The sequence below is a fragment of the Theropithecus gelada genome, chromosome 1 (assembly GCF_003255815.1).
Source record: "Theropithecus gelada isolate Dixy chromosome 1, Tgel_1.0, whole genome shotgun sequence".
NCBI lineage: Eukaryota > Metazoa > Chordata > Mammalia > Primates > Cercopithecidae > Theropithecus > Theropithecus gelada.
The window spans coordinates 109,887,400-109,908,333 of NC_037668.1; the positions used below are offsets into that span (position 1 = coordinate 109,887,400).

A 20,934-nucleotide genomic window follows, 5' to 3' on the forward strand; every position below is an offset into this window, starting at 1 on the left:
TTGTTATTAAGCACATACTTGCTAATAACATTTTTAAATTAAGGGAGAAGGATCCTCTATTAGAACAGAATACTTGTATGAAAATTCCAGAGGGGAGTTGGGATGTAATTTGACCATGAGGGTAGACTGTCAATAAGTAGATGGTAAGGTAAATTCCTTCTGTGTGGGAAAGAAGGACATAAGGAAACAGATCAAATTTGAAATTCGGTAGTTAACAGAAAAAGATTCATGACTTTCTAAATAATTACGTAGCACTTTGTTTTTAGAATAAGATTTTTCACTTTGTGGAACCTTTGGAGAAACATGAACTATATATTTCCCTTGCCCTCCAACATTAACTTATTAATTCAATTCATATATTCAGATATTGTTTGCTCATTCTTTTTCACTCCCTTCTACACAAGATCCTATGAGTTTGTTTATAAATTATGTCAAATATTTTACTGCCAAGATATTTTAGAAGTTGCAAGAGGAAGAGAAATTACTTTAAAATTAAAGTAATAATTAGTAGTGTTTATTCGGCTGAAAATTAAGCTTATTGAAGAAATACTGTATGTGAACATGAAAGTTGGGAAAGATCCAGAATTTGTTTTGTGTAATGAATAACAGTGCTTTCTCACCTCTTGATTAAAAAAAAAAAAAAAAAAAAGCACTTACAGAACATAGAGTCATTTTAGTAAAAAATGGGAAGTATTTCTGAGTCAGTTAAATACTTTGACAAAGATGCGTATTTTAAAGCCACAGTTCAAAAGTCTTATGATTTTATTTCTATACTTTCAGTTTGATTTGTATAGGAAGTTCTGTCAGCATATGTTGGCCATACTGTAATCAAAATGAGGTCTGTAAAAGTGGAAATTGTATTAGTTATCAATTAGAATAGAAAATCGTTTGTTTTGTATTCAGAGATTTATAATACTGACTAAATGACATCTCATCAAACATCTCAGGAGTCAGAATAAAAATCTTTATGGCATAATTTTCTTGTTTTCAAAATGATATCCAAACCAAGGGAGTAATCTTTAAGGTGGAATTTAAAATGGCAACAACACAAATCTAGTTTACTCAATTCTGCCCTCTAAAACTCCTTTTAGTTGCAGGTTCTTTTGCATTATTTCAAACTCTAATCCTCTGAGCGGGTAATTAACGGACCAGAAAAGCCATTTGTGGAAAAGAAGAGCCATAAGGGTGAAAATATTTCTTCACTGAATGATCTTTAAGAAGTAAATAATTACAAACGGAAAGGATTTGGGATGACCAATCTAAATCTGAGGATAATTAGAAGGAATAGAGTATGAAAATCGAAATGCTTGGCATGTACAACAATTCTCATATCATAACAAGACTAATTAAATATTTAGAAACCAAAATCCCCTCACAATTTGAAGAAAAATAACCCACGACAAAAGGGTCTGTAACTTTGCAGATAATTAGCAAGGGTTATAGGAAGGAAAAACATCACAGATTGGCTCCAAGGCTCTGCAAGGTCGTGTCTTATTACGCTGTGTCTTTTATATAGTCTGGTAACAAGTTTCTTGCTAATTTAATCTAACTAGGGCATCCCATAGCAATTTCCCATTTCCCTTGTTAAAAAAAAATGTGATAGTTTCTGCAAGTGCAAACTGCAGTAGGTTAACATTTTTATAAATAATTGCTCTTAATTGATACAGGTTGTAATATTTTTAGAATTATTAAAAGTGAAGGTTTTGAAAATTTAGACACAAAAGCATTATTTTTTTAAGTATTACAAAATTTTATGGTTTTTATTCCCACTTAATTTTTTTTATTTCTTTCATTAAGTAGTTAGACCTGACAACCCTGTGAATGAAACAGTCTCAGTGGCATGCTTTGTAAATAAATACTTCTTATCTTGCTAATAAAAGCAAGCACATTTATGTTGAATGTGCATTTCTGCAAACAAGAGATTTTGTACTGGATTAATAAGGCTCTGAGTGAGTCAAGCCTAATTTGCATTAAACTGACCCCAAGGTCTGGTAAAAACTGCAAGGAATTTCAAAGGTTTCCAAAACATAGAAAGTTGTTTTTAGAAAATCAGCATTGCCATTTCAAAATGCTTATTTTCGTAATTAATGTGGTATTTTTAAGGACATTTTTGGAGTTTCTAAGTTGTAAATGAACTAAATATTAAAGTATGCATGCTTTGTGTTTATAAATTGTGGAATAATATTTTACTGAAACGCAAAGACTATGGGAAGATGTTATTCTGCTTTCATCGACTGAAAAAAAGCATGACAACCTCCTAGAGTTGATTTTCCATAGGATTTTACTGTCAAGCTTTTGTTGACTTGCCACCGGTTACTTGATTTTTACTTGGGGAGTGAGGACTTTCTGTTTCTCTTATACCTTGTACTCTTTTTCAGTCAAATAGATTTATGTTTACACATTGAAAATACAGAAAAACATTTTGCATTTTTGCTTATGATTATCATTTTAGTAATAAATATAATTTTAAAATAATTTTTATAAATGCAATTTCAAGGATTTAATCACAGGTACAATTTTAAAAATCAGGATTATATTTAAAACTGTAAAAAGTAGGAAATTGAATGTAATAAAAATTATATTGTTTATTTTTCCCAAATTATGTATCTCTGAGTATACCAGTATTCACACTATGCTAGAGATTCTGAAACTAACTTTATTACAGTAATGATTTCAAAATACTTTAAATAACACAATATTCTATAATGCAAATTGTATAATATCCTAACATATCTATAGAATTAAATTCTATATGATGGTTAGAAATCTAGTCTACACAAATTATTAAATAATGAGCAAAAGCTGTGTGACAAATGGGAACATTGTTACAGAACTCCTCTTTTTTGCCACATTAATTACACACCATTTAGCTTCCTAATGTTATGTTTACCTAGCAATTAGTTAAGCTCACAAATCATCATTAATAAATATTTAAAGAAAGCAAGACCCACTTTCCCTAGCGGTATAGAATAGAATTTAGATGATAAAATGGCATTTCATTATAAAATAAAAAAACTTTTTGAAAAGGTTTGATTTAACATTCAACTCCGTTTGTCTCTTGTATCTGTGAGGGTGATTGTAGCCTTGTATCTTGAAGCATATTTCTTTGTATTCCCTTTCCATATACTTGATTATTTTGCCTGAGCAAATCTATTTGCATTGGCGCCTACCAATTTATGTTCTAAAGTTATGTGCTGTGTGTATAAAATTTTGTTCTAAATTTGGACTAAAAAAGACAGTGGCTAGAGTACTAGGTCATTTGGAATTTGCTAGTGTATACAGAGAAGTGATTGGTAGTTAAAGAGTACTTATCCCCCCTTCCTTTTAAATAGGTAATCTATTTCATAAGAGTTTATTATTGGCATTCATAATACAAAGCTATATCCAAATTGACAGAATTCTGTGAAAATCAGGTATTGCTGATTGAAGCAAAATTGTATGTCTGGTGTTTATTTTCTATTACCTATGTTTATTTATGAGCAGAAATAGCCAGATAATCATTAATCATTATTTAATGTTTTGAAAAACACCAGATTCTTACATGCTAGGCATATAATCACCTCCAATAAGAATTTATAAGTTGGCAGCTTCCTTTTTCTTTTATTCTTTTCTCTTAAACTCCCACTTTCTAGTAGTTGCTAAATTTTTTAAACTTGTGTACCTGAACAGAATATAATTTACTTTTAATGTATAATTTATTTTTACTTAGTAATTGAGACTGAAGAATGAATGTAATTCCTTGAGCCTCAATTACTAAGTAAAAATTCATATTGCAGTAATTCATCTGTAGATATTCTGTTGTTTAGCGTATACAGTTCACCTAAGGATGTGGTTTAAGCTCTTCCAGGAACTCCTGTGTATGTTTTGTTTACACTTGGCACTATGAAAAGGAGTATCATTACATGATACCTTGGTACCTTGAAAACATTGATTTACCTCCAAAAAGTTAGTACTTTTAACTGAGACAGAAAGTAGTAACTCAGGGAGGAAAAAAAAGTCTTACCATTGCTAGTATTTTGTAATTGAAGTTTAATAAATAAATAGCCACTAAAATATTTAAATTGATGAAGCAATCTTCATCAAACATGCAGACTCAATAAAAGATTGCACTAATTCTTTAATTAATAATTGTATAATTTCAAATTTAAGCAAACTTTAATTTTTTAGTTTCTGTCATGATATACTGAGCTTTTCTGTTGAATGCTGGAGGATTTGTTCAAGGCGGTAGATTTTGCATTTTTAATCTTCCTTAGAACTGTGGTGAATAATGGCCCCTGGCAGGAGATAATGAAATTTTCTTAATTTATATTTTCAAGAAGAAGCTTCAATTGAAAATGGCATCCTATGGCCTGGAGACATAGCTCTAGTGCAAGTTTCAGGGGAACTGCAATAATACTGCAGTGCCATTGGTGACGGGGAACCATGGGACAGTGAAGAAGTAATTTAAGGAAGAAAAGAAAATGCACCAAAGCTTTATTGTAGCATATCTAATGATCTGCTGAAGATTCCCAATGGTTTTTGGAGCATGACTGGAGAAACTAATGTTATCTTGCCAAAACAGAAGCCCCTGCTTAATCAGCAGAACAAGACTATTGATTAAAACACCTCTCACAATAGATTACACATGGAATCTCATCTCCATACTTTGCACTTGGTAAAGTGTAATAATGAGCATAAGATAATCAAAAGAAGAGTAAAAGCAATTTGTTGGGCATTGTACAATTCAAGATTAGAGTTGGAATGGAAACAAATTTGCATGAATAGTTCAGCCTGTTTTTAAAGCTGTACACAGGAAAAGAGTATGCACAATGCAGGGACTACTGTGGAAGAGTAAAAGATGTTCTGTTTCTTTAAGGTTTGCAAATCTGTTCATCTTACATAGGGGACATTGTTATTATTGGTATTTTTGCTGGTGATGGTAATTTATATTTCTTGATGTTCGTTATCCAGGTATTGTGCAGAGAGTTGCCTGCACTATCTCCTTTAACCTTAACAAACTTCTAAAGAAGATGTTAGGTTTTACAGATGATAAAACAAAGGTTGAAAGGTTTAATACATTGCTTATGGACTCACAATTAAGTAAGCAGCTGAGCTGGAACTTACACACCTTTTTTTTCTGATTCTAAAGCTTCTGCTTTTAAACACTAATCTTCCTAATTAGCAAATGATTTTGCTTTTGAACAGAGATAAACAGTATGCTATATTGTTTTTTGATACAATTTATTCTGAGAGTATAAGTAATGTGTGCTTTGTGCTCTCTTTCACTTAGAGTTTTAAAAGAGTAAGGAAAGGGAACATATTAATAGTTTGTTTTCATTAATATTTCATTAGTAATGAGGCAGTATGTCTCTAAAATAAAGAGATAATCTTTCTTGAAAATACTGTGGTTTATCTGTGCATGATATTTTTCAGAAATTTCCATATACTAGTATGTAAATTAGTGATAATACACTTTTATAAAATGCCTTTTCCTCCTTTACAGTAATTTTTTTGAGAACATTGATCTTAATTTCAAAAGATACTTTGGATGCCTTAAAAGTTAATATTGAGACCTGAGAACATTGATTACATTTGGAAGATAAAATATACTGTTTGTAATACTTTCACCTTCTTGCCATTTGCAAATTGGGATGGTTAAGCGATACGTTAGCTGTTTCTTAAAATCTTTTTTGAAATATATATTGTGCACAAGCCTGGGCAATATCACCAACTTTAAATACTTACCCTAATTTTTGTAATCAGCAAATATATTGGTAGGAAGTAAATTAATAAACTGTTAATACAAAATTATTTGTTACACTTCAGCTTTTATAGATGCATATTTGGCTTCATTCCAGAATTGAACCATTGAAACCCTCACCCCCACACCTGTAGGGTAGAAAGACTGTTACAGGGATGAGTTTTTAAACCATGTTTTAAAATTCAGTATTTTGGGCCAGACATGGTGGCTCACGCCTGTAATCCCAGCACTTTGGGAGGCCGAGGCGGTGGATCACCTGAGGTCAGGAGTTTGAAACCAGCTTGCCCAACATGATAAAATCTTGTCTCTACTTAAAAAAAAAAAAAAAATTATATATATATGTATGTGTATATGTATATACACACATATATATGTATATACACACATACATACACACACACACACACACATATACACACACACAAAAATTAGCCAGGCGTGGTAGCACATGCCTGTAGTCCCAGCTACTCAGGAGGCTGAGGCAGGAGAATTGCTTGAACCCGGGAGGCAGAGGTTGCAGTGAACGAAGATCGTGGCACTGTACTCCAGCCTGGGGGTGACAGAGCGAGGCTTTGTCTCAAAAAACCAAAAAACCAACAAAATTCAGTGTTTTGTCCCATTTAAACTAGTTTATGGCCTATAAAGCAAGACTTTGGATTTTCTTTGTTGTGGTTGATGGGTTTTATTAACGTTTTATGAATTTTAATGTCAGAAATAATACTTTTATTCTGGCATTTGAACGTAATAATATTAAAAGGTTTTATTAATGGGTTTATATTAGTTATATTTGGAATTCTCAGGTTGAGTGTTGTACTCTATATACTTTAGAATAGTAAGAAAGTTCTTTAAAATAGGAGTCAGAAAGTTGCAACCAGAAATTATATGTAAGTGATATTTTGTGCATTTTTAACCCAGTGATGTGAAATAATGATTAAATCTTTGTCTTTATATGCCAAATTTGAAAATTTTGGAAATGTGACTAGAAAAATACTAAAAATGACTACATGTTTAGAATTTGGGACTGAGTGTTTATGTAGTTTTATGTTTATTTTCTACTTAGTATTTAATCATGAATTATATCCCGGAAATGGTTTTTGTTCCTTGTTTTTGTTTTTGAGACAGGGTCTCATTATGTTACTGGGCTATGCTTCAGTGGTGCAATCCTCCCACCTCAGTGTCCCCCAAGTAGGTGGGACTACAGGCACATACCACCACACCTGGCTAAATTTTTTTAGCTTTTTGTAGAGATAGGGTTTTGCCATGTTACCCAAGCTGGTCTTGAACTCCTGGGCTCAAGAGATCCTTCTCCCTTTGCTTCTGCCTCCCAAAATGCTGGGATTGTAAGCGTGAGCAATAGCTCCTGACCCCGAAATTGTTTAGACATTATTTGCAAGGCCTGCTTATGCCTCTGAGTTCTCTCTAAGGCATCTCTCTGAGTTGAGCCACTTTATTAAAATTTATTTGAATAAATTAAGAAGTCAAAGGTTGAATATAGAAAAATTTGCAGTGATTACAATGGGTCATATCTTTCTGTTATTTTTAATGACATACTTCTGTAGAACATAGTATATTTTTACAGATTCTCAAAAGTTTTATTTCCAATTTTAGTGTTTCATTAGCTAGCACATTTTTAGCAAAACATTATACTTCTTATCTGTTAAAAAAACTGGTTCATATGTGATGTATACATGTACTCAGATATCTATTGTACTTATTTCGATTCTCCATGTTAGGAATTGATGAACAACTAGACAGCTTGCTCAAAATTAGAGCAACTAAAACTCTTGATTTCTACACTTAGAATTAGCAAGAAAACATTAACATTGTAAACTGTATTATGTACTTCTTGCATAAATTGTACTCATCACTTGTTTTCTATTTCACTTGTTTTACTAAGTTTTATAGAGTAAAATCATGTTTTGCCATTCATATTTATTCTTTAGTAAAGTATCTAAACCTATCTTGTTTTAACCCTGCGATTCTCACACAAGTTACACTGATCAGAATCACCTGCAAAACTTGTTCAATCTGAGATGGCCGGGTATCCACTTCCAGAGTTTCTGAACCTGCCAATTTTTGGTGGAGCTTAATAATTTGTATTTCTTTTCCTTCTTTCTTTCTTTCTTTCTTTTTCTTTTTTTTTTTTTTTTTTTTAAGATGGAATTTCACTCTTGTTGCCCAGACTGGAGTGCAATGGTACGATCTCGGCTCACTGCAACCTCCACCTTGTGGGTTCAAGCAATTCTCCTGCCTCAGCCTCCCGAGTAGCTGGGATTATAGGCATGTGCCACCATGCCTGGCCAATTTTTGTATTTTTAGTAGAGACGGGAATTCTCCATGTTGGTCAGGTTGGTCTCAAACTCCCGACCTCAGGTGATCCACCCACCTTGGCCTCCCAAAGTGCTGGGATTACAGGCGTGAGCCACCGCGCCCAGCCAATAATTTGTATTTCTAACAAGTTTTCAGTTGATGGTGGTGCTGTTAGTATGAGGACCATATTTTGAAAACTACTGCTTTCACTATCTTAACTCATCTGTTCATCTTTATAAATATAAAATGAAATAAGACCAGTTATTTGAAAGCGGTAGTGTTCAAAATATATTCTAGTATCTGTTTCTTTATGATGAACAGTAATTGTAGTTCCTTCAAATTGTAATAAAAGGTCTACTTATTAAACCCTATTTTTTCTCTTTTGCCTTGTTCTCATTCATACCGATTTTTTATGCTTAAAGTTTCAGAAAATTGTAGGTTATTAACGTAATAAACCCACATGGTATTACCAAAATATACTGATATTTTGATTGTTTAAACAATGATACCTTTATTGGTAAAGAAATTTTCTTCTGTAGAGAAGGAGAGAGAAAGTCATGCCAGGAACTATGCCTAGTACTGAGAATACAAACGACTAAACATTTTTTCTTTCTTGGCTTAATCTACCTTTTCGCTTTCATTAGTGTGAGAACTTGAAGCTGAGCCCTTGGCGGGAATTTACTTTGCTTCTGTGGATAAGTAATTGCTTTCTTTCTGGATCTTTTTAAATGATAGCAATTTACAGTTTTATAATCTTACCAACAGCATATTGTTAAGGAATTTTTAGATTATTCTTAGTATTAATAGCTCACATTGGGTATTTCCCAATGTTTTTCTTGTCTCCTCACTCTCTATTTGGAAACTTAATGCTGCTTGCATCCTTTATAAAGGAATATGAATGTCTGTGTTTTTATTTCTCTAATTTGGGCCTCTAAAAGCTTAGATTCATTTCCATGAATCAAGACCCTGGCATGCAAATCTCTAATTTTCTTGTACTTTTTGCAGTTTGGGTTTCTCTTCTTTCTGACCCTCAACTGTTTTAGCTCTAAATTTTCCATTTTTCTCAAGATTAATTTCTTTCACTTCTGATATCTCTGTGTATATAAATATACGAAATTTTTAATGAACATTTTTTATATTTTGGGAGGCCCTGAATTCCAGAATTTTTTAATAATTTTATTGCAGGAGCTTCATTAAATCAGTTTTGCTTAAGATTACAGTTGTAGAATTAATACGTTTTGCTGTCAAAGTGAATGCTCTGCGTAGTGTGATTATTTAAATCAATAAAAATTATGTGGTTGATATAAATAATCATAATTGCTTTCACATTAATTTGAACCTGTAATTGGTCAAAGGACTACTGCAAAGTTGTTCAGAAAGAGAGTAAATATGGACAGTTATTTTTTATTATGGTGTTGGTCCTCTTTCAAGCAAAATGTAATGGAAACCAGAATGCTTATATACTTCCTGCAGAACATACCATGATATTAGAAATACACAGTAAAAGATCTCTAACCCTGCACTAGTTATATTCATTCATCCAGTTACTTCTGGTGGAAAAAATCTGGGCAATTTTCAATGTATTCTTTATTTTTGAAAAATGATATATATAAATTGCCAAATTCTTTGAGTTACTTTCTCCTTCACCTTGATAACAAAACCCTTCATGTTGTTGGTCCATTTCAACTTTGAGTACAGCTCCCTCTCTCTCCCACCAGTTGCTAGTTTGTTAATATGAGAGGAGCCTTTTGTGAGAAGTGAAGGGTGATAAACTAAATGAAGAGTTTACTCATAAGAGAAACTGTTATTTGGAGGGGTTTCTGTAATCGTATTTAAATACCATTCAAAACCTAACAGAGTTTGATTGAGTAGTTATAAAATGTATACTGTGGGAGTATCTGAAAGGGATATCTAACACACAGTTGTTTATCTTTCTTCATTTCTGAGAATTGTGATGTGTGATAAAAGGAAGATCACAGTAGGTATGAATAAATACAAAGAAGGAAATGAAAGGACTTTTGTTTTTAATGGGACCAAGTTAGTGATTAGGATTTCTGTTAGATCAAGAAACTAAAAAAGCAGTGAACTGTCTTGTTGCTGCAAAAGTTTAAAAAAGAAGAAAAATGAAACATCAGAATTACATTTCTTACCTGGGAACATTAGTTATTGACCTGTTGAGAAACTGTAAACCTACCTCTTGTCTTGAATTTTAGGATGTGAAATAGGTTCTGTGATTCATGTTAAAATAATTCGTTTACACTAAGTGGTGAACTACTGGCAGATTTCTTCAGATGAGTGAACCCAATTAGGAGAAATACAGAATAATGACAGGAAAACATATGTTACAGAAGACTGTGACACTGTACCATTTACATTATTTATGTTCTTGAAAATTACAGTATATGGTATATTTCTAAAAAAACAATGCTATCCTGTATTATAAAGTAATCATGATAAAAGTTACTTATAATTTATTTAATATTTAAGTCTTGTTTGAAGTTCATTGTAGTATACTTTGAATTATAAAATTTATCTATTTAATCCTGTAGAAGTTTTCAGGCTTTGCTGCTGTTCAAAGAGAAAGTCTAGTTTTGAGTTGAAAGGGCACCAAAGTATACGACTGTTCCTACCCATCTTTAACATGGTTCACCTTCTACTGCCCTTAGTTAGTTGTGCTAGAAACTGGGATGCTTTTTCAAAATTCTTTATAGTGCTATTTTATAGTTCAGTTATTTTATGCATTGTAGAATATGTGGTATTCCAACTGTTAAATAAATGTTGTTATAATGTTCTTGTTCTGCTTGCTTTGCCTTCTTAATGTATGTGCTATCAGAAAATACAATAAAAACCCTGAAAACATTTCACTCATTAGGCTATAATCAAATCAAATTATAAAAGAAATAGTTCTTGCCTTTACAAAGGTTATAAAAAGAACTTTTGGACAAATTCATAGAATTACATATCATTTTATTTGAAATTCTAACATATTTCTAATGTTCTTGGTGAATTAATGACAATGCAAAAATAAGAAAATTCCTTATAACAATAATTAGAACATTCTAGGCATCATGTTAGTACAACATTCTTTCTAATGTTATATTTTAGGGAGTACCGGTGTTGAACCAAGGTACATAGTCATCTCATTAATTATATAGGCACATTGGTCTGTGAGTAGAAAGAGTAACAATAATGCTTAGACATTACATACGTGCCAAAGCATTTTTCTAAATCCTTTAAATGCACTTTATCATTTATGTGGACCATAGCATATGAGGTGAACACTACTAGCTTAGTTTCTGGTATTCCAGAAAGTATGTACAATAAAGAACTTCACAACCAACTGGATTTCGAGGATACAATTAAAATCCTGGCTCCTTATTTGTTTTGTGTTGTCAAAAACTTCCTGCTGAGAAATTCAGGTTTTGACTCATACATTTCTGTGTACTTATAGGACCAGTTTTTTTAAATTGTAATTTTAACTCTTAAGTATGATGTCTAATATCCTGGTAAGATATTTGTTGTTGTTGTTATTCTTGTTGTTGTTCAATTCATGTTGAATACGTCAAAAATTAAAATTAAAATTAAAATGTGTAACAGAATAATAGGAAACTTGGCCATTTTTTTTTTTTTACTTCTAGTTGAAAGTTAGTGTGACCCATACCACTGTATTACAACATAAAGAAAACAAAACTCTTATAAAGTATTTAATAATGTAGAGTAACTTAACATTACTTGAATTTTTGTTTCATGTTTCTAGTTACTTGAAGAAAATGCGAAAAACTTCTATGTTATATTTAAGTAAAAATAATCAAATAAATTATGTTACACAAGTTTGATACATTCTGTCTTTCAGGTGCAACAATCGAACACAGTGTATAGTAGTTACTGGGTCAGATGTGTTTCCTGATCCATGTCCTGGAACATACAAATACCTTGAAGTCCAGTATGAGTGTGTCCCTTACAGTAAGTATGCAGTTTATATTGTTTTACACTTTCCCCAGCATTACTCGTTGATGCTGAAAGACTACACATGTGAAAGAAGCATATGTTTATGGCCTACACAACCATTATGCATGCAGAGCACTAACAGACTTGGGCCTCCAATTAGCTTCATGAAGTGTGGAAGGAAGCCATAGTGTGATGCTGGCCAAGTGTCTGTCTGTGTTCTTAAGTGTTTGGCTTTTAAGGCTAGTGTTTTTCCAGAAAACAAACTTGAATTAGCTATTCAATACGGCTGATAGAAATCTGTACTTTTGCCCAATACCAGTTGCTGACAAATTGGTTTGGCTCACAGTTTTCTAAAGAAGGAATTGACTTCGGTTTTAATCGTGAGCTACTTGAATGGCTACCTGCTGTTGTAGTAACTTTAGTGCCGAGTAAAAGCTACCATTGCAGTAACTGAGGCAAGTGCTTTACTTTTTGTTCTGTTGTCTTTAAGGGAGCATTTCTTTACGGGATTCAGTGATGAAATCTTAATGCTTAATAAAATAGTTAGATATAACATAACCTTGCACATGTTTCTATTTTTAATTTTTTAGCATCATTGTTAAGATCCTACAGACAGATATTTAAAATTCAATTGAAAAGTTTGTAGGTAGGCTTCGGCCAGTAGTCAAATTTTGTGTAGTTTTCCTTCTAATCTCAGAATTCGTACTTCAAAATTGTATTCTGTACTTTAAATTTTAAAAATCTTAGCATTTTAGGCAACTTAAAGTTTGAATATTACCTGATTTTCATAAGCTAGTTTGATAGTATTGTCTTCTTTGCTTTTTAAATTATAGAAAAGATAGAGATGTCATTTAGTCGTTAGTTCATAGGCATTTGAATTATGTTTATCAGCAATTTTGCTGATTTGAGACAGTTTTTGTACACTTTCCTCCTTTAATAAAAAAGGATTTGCCAAATAATGAAATTGCTCTTTACAGAACCTCAAAAGCTAGGTCATTAATTCTGACAGATGCATATGTTCAAGCTATCAATATTTCTAAAACCAAAGGGCCAAATTCTGATAGATCTGCTATGTCCGGTATGGTAGTAACACATTCTGACACATGCTGTGAAGGCACTCTCCATCTTTTCTCTGACACAGTTTTGACAAATTGGCTTTTTATGTTATCAGTTAAAGGCCAAACACAGATTATCTTTTCATCCCTGCTCTGTGTTCCTGTGTTACTGTGAAATGGATGCTTTTTATGTTTTCAGTATTTTCTATACCATTTGTAGGATTGGAAGCCTACTGAGTACACTGATCTTTATATCATTTCTCCCGTGTAGTGTTGGTGGCTTACGTAATCATTCTCCTGTGCCACTAGAGGAACATTGTATTCTTTTGACCTAACCAAAATTTTGTTCCATAAAGTCACTTTCACTTGAATTTAGCATGATTTCTGTCCTCAAATTAGAGAAGAAATACAGCATCCATTCCCAAACAGTGGAATCAGTCAGAGCTGCCAAGAATTGTCTTTCTGGAGCCAGTTCCTGTAACCTAGTCTATAGACCAAGAACAGTGTTAAGCAAATATTATTTTCAGATTCATAAGTTATTTCTTGTGCTGTTTAAGAAAGGAAAATGTGGATATCTTCTGGAACATCTAACTTGCAAAATTTTACTTTTTCAGTTCTCCAGAAGTATTGTACATTGTGCACTAAACTTGCAAATAGCTATACTCAGAGAAGTATTTGTTTCTTTTAGATTCTGTCTTTTAATTTTAAAAAATCAGTAATTAATTTGCTGTTACCTTTCTAGATGTTTGCACGAGGCAAAAATAAGTCTATGGTTTTTTAATTTTAATCCTTGCTAAAGAATAAAAGTAATTATAATTCCTATATACTCTACAGTAGTGACACTCTATAAATTGCACGGTTTCAACTAATATTAAAATATAATGCAAAGAGTCTTAAGTTATTCTAATCATATGTAGGACAGTGTCTTACCTCTCTTTCTCATTTTCTTCAACTTTTGTTTCTTTGTGCCTCTGTCCATTGTATTCATTCCTTATACTTTCTTTTTTTTTTTTTTTTTTGAGACGGAGTCTTGCTCTGTAGCCCAGGCTGGAGGGCAGTGGCCGGATCTCAGCTCACTGCAAGCTCCGCCTCCTGGGTTTACGCCATTCTCCTGCCTCAGCCTCCCAAGTAGCTGGGACTACAGGCGCCTGCCACCTCGCCGGGCTAGTTTTTTTGTATTTTTTAGTTGAGACGGGGTTTCACCGTGTTAGCCAGGATGGTCTCGATCTCCTGACCTCGTGATCCACCCGTCTTGGCCTCCCAAAGTGCTGGGATTACAGGCTTGAGCCACCGCGCCCGGCCCTTATACTTTCTTTTATTGTGAGCCTTTAACTTTCACTTTCTCCTTGATTTAGTAGTGTTTTTATATTTTATAATATTTGCATACCTCTTTTACACGTTACTTAGTTGATAAAATTGTCACCATCAGATAACATTTATTATGTATTTTTTACCACTTGGCTTTATACCAGTTTCTATTCACAGTAAATCCTCCAGGATCTTATATATTCCAATTAAGTCCTATTATAAAACAATTTCAGAAAGTTTTCATGACTTCTGAAATTTTTAAAAGAAATTTGCTCAACAGAGAACATTAGAAATGCTGTTACTTTAGTATGTTTATAAACGGCACATGCATTATATGTGATGCTTGTACTTGTCCAGTTAATATCCATGTCAAAAGTGTATGTATACGGGGTATCCATTATTGCCAGACTATTAGGAATTGCGTATATTTATATTTGAAAGAAGTCATAAAGATCTTGGAGGATAAAGGAGAGTAATCAGATCAGAATTTTGCATCCTACAGGCAGGATTTGGTTTTCATTTTTGTACCTCTTATTTCAAAGTATCATTGTAAAAATACTGTAATATTAACCACAAGTTTTATTTAATATGAAAAATAGCCATTCTTATTGATTAAATTATTATTAATGAATAAACATGTAAGATTATTCAGTGAAATCGTGTGTCACTTCACATACAGAGTATGTTGGCTGTGTAGTTAGTGTGGGTTAATTTCTTGTCTTGCATATCCATGTAGTCCTCCACTCATGTTGGTGGTTCATATACTTGTATGTTTGGTCTGTAGAAAAGTAAGTGTATTGTTAATTCATGCAGTCTCTTAAGACAAGTTGTGGTATATTTTTGGCATGTGATAGAGAATGCTGATTATATTAATTTTATTGTATTTTTGTACTCTTCTACTGATAGAATTTTGGCTGCTTTGACAGATGTCTGGCATTTTCATAAAAATAATAATGTTTTTTGTTGTAAAGAGCCATATATTCCTTGTATGATTCATTAATTATCAAAGATTTATAATATTTTTAATCTTTACTTTTGAGTGTTACTTACTTTTCAACAGAATTATAACACATATACAATATATAATTTATATTTCTTTTCCTTTAATATGTGATATCAAATCTCATGTAAATAAAGGCTTTGATATTCTGTTCACTAACTACATTGTAATTTTAGTTTATCAAATAGTAAAATTTAGCCATTTTCTTTTTTTTTTTTTTTTTTTGAGACGGAGTCTTGCTCTGTCGCCCAGGCTGGAGTGCAGTGGCCGGATCTCAGCTCACTGCAAGCTCTGCCTCCTGGATTCATGCCATTCTCCTGCCTCAGCCTCCCAAGTAGCTGGGACTACAGGCGCCCGCCACCTCGCCCGGCTAGTTTTTTGTACTTTTTAGTAGAGACGGGGTTTCACCGTGTTAGCCAGGATGGTCTCGATCTCCTGACCTCGTGATCCACCCGTCTCGGCCTCCCAAAGTGCTGGGATTACAGGCTTGAGCCACCGCACCTGGCCTAATTTAGCCATTTTCAATGAATGGAAAACAAAATATACTTTCTACATCTTTTATTGAACTTGTTTTAAGTTCTTTTTAAAATAAACATTTTAAAATGTATTATTTCCATCCTTTACATTTAATTTATTTCAGTAAAATTATCCTTTCCTTAGGGGAAAAAAGCGTACAGCTGTATATAAATGTAGTTTGAGTAGTCACAATGCTAATGATTTCTCTTATCCTCATTTTCTCACCACGCCCTTCCATTATTGATTCTAAGCAGGTATAATATTGCTCTTCGCTGAGGAGTAATTTTAGGACTAGTGGTTTATACAAAAGTGTTGTTTTCAAGACAGTAATGTTGAATTTCTTGTTTTTCAGATGTAGTCAGAATTACACATTACAGAGCAAGTATGTTTCCTGAAAGTGGTTACATAGACCAAGTTGACTGGGGAAAGTTGTAGCTTAATGTGGAAAGTTGTTGTATGCCATTCTTATGGCAAAAATGTCCGTGTGATGTTTTTTTACTGTAGGTGTTTCAGAAGGTCAACATTTAGTCTTAATGAATTATTGTAATTTTTTATAATGAATCAAACTAAGATCTTAATAAAATGTACACTACTCTGAGTACATTTTGGAAATGCAATATTAGCACATCCTAATGCATTTTAACAACAGAAAAGGGAGAAACAGACACCATGATGTCTCAACATTTTATGAATTTCAGGCAACATACTTCAGACCTATATACAATGTAAAGTATTTTATGGTTTGTAAGTATTAGAATACTGTTTACCAACAAGGATCTTACATAGCCCCCTTCCTAACTGCATAATCCATTTCATGAAACTGTAGTTTTGTTTTGTTTTTTTCTCATATAACTCTACTAATCAGGTTTGTTTTATGAAAGCATTTACTTTTTATAAGGTCTGTGGAGTCAAGGTATTTGTTTTGAATGCTCGGTATGGTTGTTGTTGCATGCTAGCTTGCTTTCTGTGTAAATTTATGATGGCAGAATTGTCATAATAATCTAACCATAATTCTTTCTTCCTTTTTCTCCTTGCCTACTGTGCTTGCTTTTCCCTTGTATGTATTTTGCTTGCTTTTTTTATAGACTTAGTATTACAAGTTTGAGATATATAATATAGAAAATTTAATCAGAATTTTATAATAAAATATATGTGTAAACCTAAGTAAATATACTAGTTCTTAGTGGGGAAGAAAGGTATTACCTTACCCTACTCTTCAAAATCTCTACTGGTGATGGGGGGATATTTATATATTCCTAAAGAGGAGGCTTTTTTAATGGTTAAAATTTATCTAGGAATAGAAAATAATAGAAAAACAATTGAAACATACTGGGATGCATAATTATATATTTCTTCTTAGTAAATATCTATGAAAAACATGTAACCACATCAGAATTAAATTTGATCTAAACTCCAAAATTAAGTTGTGATTTTTATAAATGTATTTTTCTATTGTTATGCTTATCTAAAGTTAGTTTAATAATTGAGTTCACATAAAATAAATGGGGATGATGTAACTATGCATGCATTTATGTCTATAGCATACATATAGAAAGTAAAACTTGGTAAGAATGCTGAGTGACTTTGGAAAGGCAAGAGTATGTATACCATGCATTAGTGAAGAGTTTCATTATTTATTCAGGTACACTAAGTGAAACAACATGCCAACATATTTGTATTGCCTCCTTAATCTCCTAAAATGATTGATCTGTGTTCTTTTATGTAACTTTAGAATCTTTCTCCTGCTAGGTTTTCCTGTTGTGTGTTTCTCTTTATCCAAAGTAGTACAGCTCTTATTCTTCCTGTATTTAGCATCTGTTACGAATTCAGTCTTAGACTAATAGTCAATTTATTTTAATCTTTTTTCTTTTTTCCTTGCACCTTTTTTATTTTTCTTCCGATGCTTAAAATAGAAGTGGAGCAAAAAGGTAAATAATGTATACAGTCTGAACCCCAGCTCCCTGTTATGTGCCTTATGGATGTTAACCTCCTCCCTCCCCTCTCCCCACAACACTCCTGTATTAAAATAATCAGCAGGATCTCATAAATGCCACCTCATAAGGAAGTCAACTGTTTACAATGAAATTGTATGACTGCTAAATCTGGTGATGGGGTAAAAATTTTGAAGTCGGCGAGGGGGAGCTGCCCTTCCTCTGTTTCTTTTTTACCCTTTATCTCTTTTTCTGACACCCTTGGATATTTTCTTATAATTAAAGTGTCATCTTGCCTGGCTTCCAGAACCCTCTCCATAGCATGCCATGGTTACAGGGTCTCCTGATTGTTTCATCACTGCTTTTCTTGTATTTACTTTTCTGTGCTCCTAATTGCATTTTCCGAATATTTATGTTCCTCAAATTGAAGCACCTTTGTTTTCAGTCTAACTTATGTAAAAGTTCTAAATAAGTCTTCACATTGGATTTTCTGTTTTATTTGCCTTATTTCATAGTTTTGCTTTTGGGGGCTCATAGGTGAAGTAGGAGGTTGAAGGGTATAATGTTTGGAATAAAATAAAATATATACTGTTGTGCACAAGCTCAGACTTTTAAAACATAGGTTAACAGATTATAAAATGAAAACATAGCAAAAAATTAAATTGTCAGACCACTTACGAATGATCTTAAACTTAGGCTTTTGCTAGTGAAAATAAACATAAACTCCAGTTACTTTGTACCCTGATGTACTTATTATGCTAACTTTAGAAAATAAGGGTAGTATTTGTATTAAGTATAAATTTTGGTAAAATTGAATGCTAATAATATGAATTTTTCCCTTTTGATTTGTGACCACTGAAACGTGTTTACCTGTGTAATTTTTTAACTTGGTTTAATTTTTGTCTTTTCTCTGTAACTGTTAGTTTTTGTGTGTCCTGGGACCTTGAAAGCAATTGTGGACTCACCATGTATATATGAAGCTGAACAAAAGGCAGGTGCTTGGTGCAAGGACCCTCTTCAGGCTGCAGATAAAATTTATTTCATGCCCTGGACTCCCTATCGTACCGATACTTTAATAGAATATGCTTCTTTAGAAGATTTCCAAAATAGTCGCCAAACAACAACGTATAAACTTCCAAATCGAGTAGATGGTACTGGATTTGTGGTATATGATGGTGCTGTCTTCTTTAACAAAGAACGAACGAGGAATATTGTGAAATTTGACTTGAGGACTAGAATTAAAAGTGGCGAGGCCATAATTAACTATGCCAACTACCATGATACCTCCCCATACAGGTGGGGAGGAAAGACTGATATCGACCTAGCAGTTGATGAAAATGGCTTGTGGGTCATTTATGCCACTGAACAGAACAATGGAATGATAGTTATTAGCCAGCTGAATCCATACACTCTTCGATTCGAAGCAACGTGGGAGACTGTATACGACAAACGTGCCGCATCAAATGCTTTTATGATATGTGGAGTCCTCTATGTGGTTAGGTCAGTTTATCAAGACAATGAAAGTGAAACAGGCAAGAACGCAATTGATTACATTTATAATACCCGATTAAACCGAGGAGAATATGTAGATGTTCCCTTCCCCAACCAGTATCAGTATATTGCTGCAGTGGATTACAATCCAAGAGATAACCAACTTTACGTGTGGAACAATAACTTCATTTTACGGTATTCTTTGGAGTTTGGTCCACCTGATCCTGCCCAAGGTAAGAATGTTTACTTGCTAATGCTTATGTCATTTTGTGAATAGCATTTTTTTTTTAAAAAAAAAAAAAGACTTCTTAATTTCTTTTTCCTATTTTCTTCACCTTTTCATAGTTAAAGCACAAAGGACATTGTTGTGGTACATTTTAGCCTTATTATGGTTCGTTTTCTTTTTCTCAATTTCTTCATTTTAATGTTGGCTTCAAGAAATTGTGGCATTATTGATCAGTTTAGTTTTCATTGCTAAAAATATTATACCAACCAGAAATCTGTTAGCAATCTTTTTTTGTTTGGTTGTTTTCCCCTACTTGACTGCTGAATTGATTACAATCTATGTGCAGACCTTTTAACTTCTTGGCGCCAGTGGTTAAAGGAAACGTGTGTTAGGAAGTCACAGGAGAATGGCTGGGCTTAATGTACAATGCCAGGTATATGCGTTCTGAAGTTTTGGTGTCTGTTCTCTGAGTAGAAGAGGGAGCCATCCAATATTTTTCTAGATTATCGTGTAAAATTACATGTTTTTATTTTCTGATAAATTAGTGACAGTTTTAAGTCAATATTTCTGTGACTTTAACAATCACATGAACTAAGCTTTAAATGATCCCAAGTGATGACTTACGATGACAGATATGCTAGATTGTGTGATTTGTATTCTCTTTACGCAGGATCATTACTTTAGAAAGTAATGCTCAATTTTTGGAATTATACTTTGGTTTATTAAGTGAGTTCAATTTTGTGGGAAATAATTTTTGATGAGAAATGAATATTTTATTAAAACAAGATTATCTCATACTCATGATGAAAGAATAACTTGTTAATGTATTATTATAGAACTTGCACTGTTTATAAGTCTTTTATTTGAACAGTGTGTGTTTAAGATCTGAATTGATATCCTAATTTACTGAGTTAATCTTGAAATTATTGCATTATTTCAAAATTTTAGGAACTAGAAAGTTCTTTGGAGTGATTAAATTAATGTCTTCAATAGGGTGGGGCAGACACTAATATCTTTTTTCTTCTGCTAAAGCAATGCAAGTACACACAATTAAATATGTTCATAACAAACACCCCTACATATTTTAAGATATGCTGTTAATCAGTTTTAAATATTGTCATACGGTCAGGACCTCAAAAGCAGAAGTCACAGCTTTTTGTCATGGAATTTCTAATTTAAGTCATTGTAGGATACCAAAATATGTGAATTTTGTTCATATAATAACAATAATGATCCATTGACTTAGTGTACAGTCCCTTTTTCCCTAAATCAGGTTATGTTTGTATTTTTTGGCTTATAGTTATAGCAGTAATGTTCATTGTTAAATTTATAACACTGAAATCTTCTTTTAGGGCATTGATAGTTTTATTTGATAGTATCTTGGAATCATTTATTTAAAAATGTATACA

General features: G+C 32.7%; 1 protein-coding gene across 5 annotated transcripts in view; it reads left to right on the forward strand.

The window, feature by feature from the left end:
• Positions 1-20,934, forward strand: part of ADGRL2 (adhesion G protein-coupled receptor L2) — a 195,553-nt gene that overhangs the window by 127,269 nt on the left and 47,350 nt on the right. For 4 of the 5 annotated variants that reach the window (XM_025393350.1, XM_025393330.1, XM_025393359.1 and 1 more), the window contains 2 exons: positions 11,904-12,013; positions 18,732-19,532. In XM_025393350.1, coding sequence (XP_025249135.1) covers positions 11,904-12,013; positions 18,732-19,532 — 911 coding nt within the window. Of the gene's footprint in view, positions 1-11,903; positions 12,014-17,793; positions 17,806-18,731; positions 19,533-20,934 lie in introns of all 5 variants that reach the window. The other variant, XM_025393319.1, reaches the window with a different exon arrangement.